General features: G+C 63.7%; 1 protein-coding gene across 1 annotated transcript in view; it reads left to right on the top strand.

Moving 5' to 3' along the window:
* Window positions 1-251: 251 nt before the first annotated feature.
* ILKAP (integrin-linked kinase-associated serine/threonine phosphatase) overlaps window positions 252-397 on the top strand; it is a 15,032-nt gene continuing 14,886 nt past the window's right edge. The window contains exon 1 of the mRNA XM_009323191.1: window positions 252-303. Coding sequence (XP_009321466.1) covers window positions 252-303 — 52 coding nt within the window. The remainder of the gene's footprint in view (window positions 304-397) is intronic.

Genomic DNA, 397 nt, shown 5'->3' with positions numbered 1-397 from the left:
CTGCCATCTTACTGGCTCCACTTTCGCCACACCCCCCCCCCGGTCAGGCCCCTGTCCACCCATCCCCTCTACCACCACAGCCCCCTGGGACAAGGAACGCAAACCAGAGGTTTAGCCATGACTGTGAGCCCCAGCAGAAGGGAAATTTCACAGGGGAATGGTGGTGTGGAGGGTGGGCGAGCACTGGCAGGCAGGCCGGGGGCCTGCAGAGGAGGGAAGCTGCCCTTCGTGCCCTCTGGTTCCTGCCGACGATGGCGGCGTCCCCGGGCCCTCCCTGCCCTTGCCCGGGGGTTGGTGCCTCGGGTCCTGGCCGTCCACGCGCACATGAGGCTTGTTCGGTTCTGAAATAAATGTGGCATTTAACGCAAATATTCCCGTGCCACTGAGTTCCTGGGGC

The sequence above is a fragment of the Pygoscelis adeliae genome, unplaced genomic scaffold, assembly GCF_000699105.1.
Source record: "Pygoscelis adeliae isolate BGI_AS28 unplaced genomic scaffold, ASM69910v1 Scaffold544, whole genome shotgun sequence".
Classification (NCBI taxonomy): domain Eukaryota; kingdom Metazoa; phylum Chordata; class Aves; order Sphenisciformes; family Spheniscidae; genus Pygoscelis; species Pygoscelis adeliae.
This window is presented reverse-complemented; position numbering and strand designations above follow the sequence as displayed.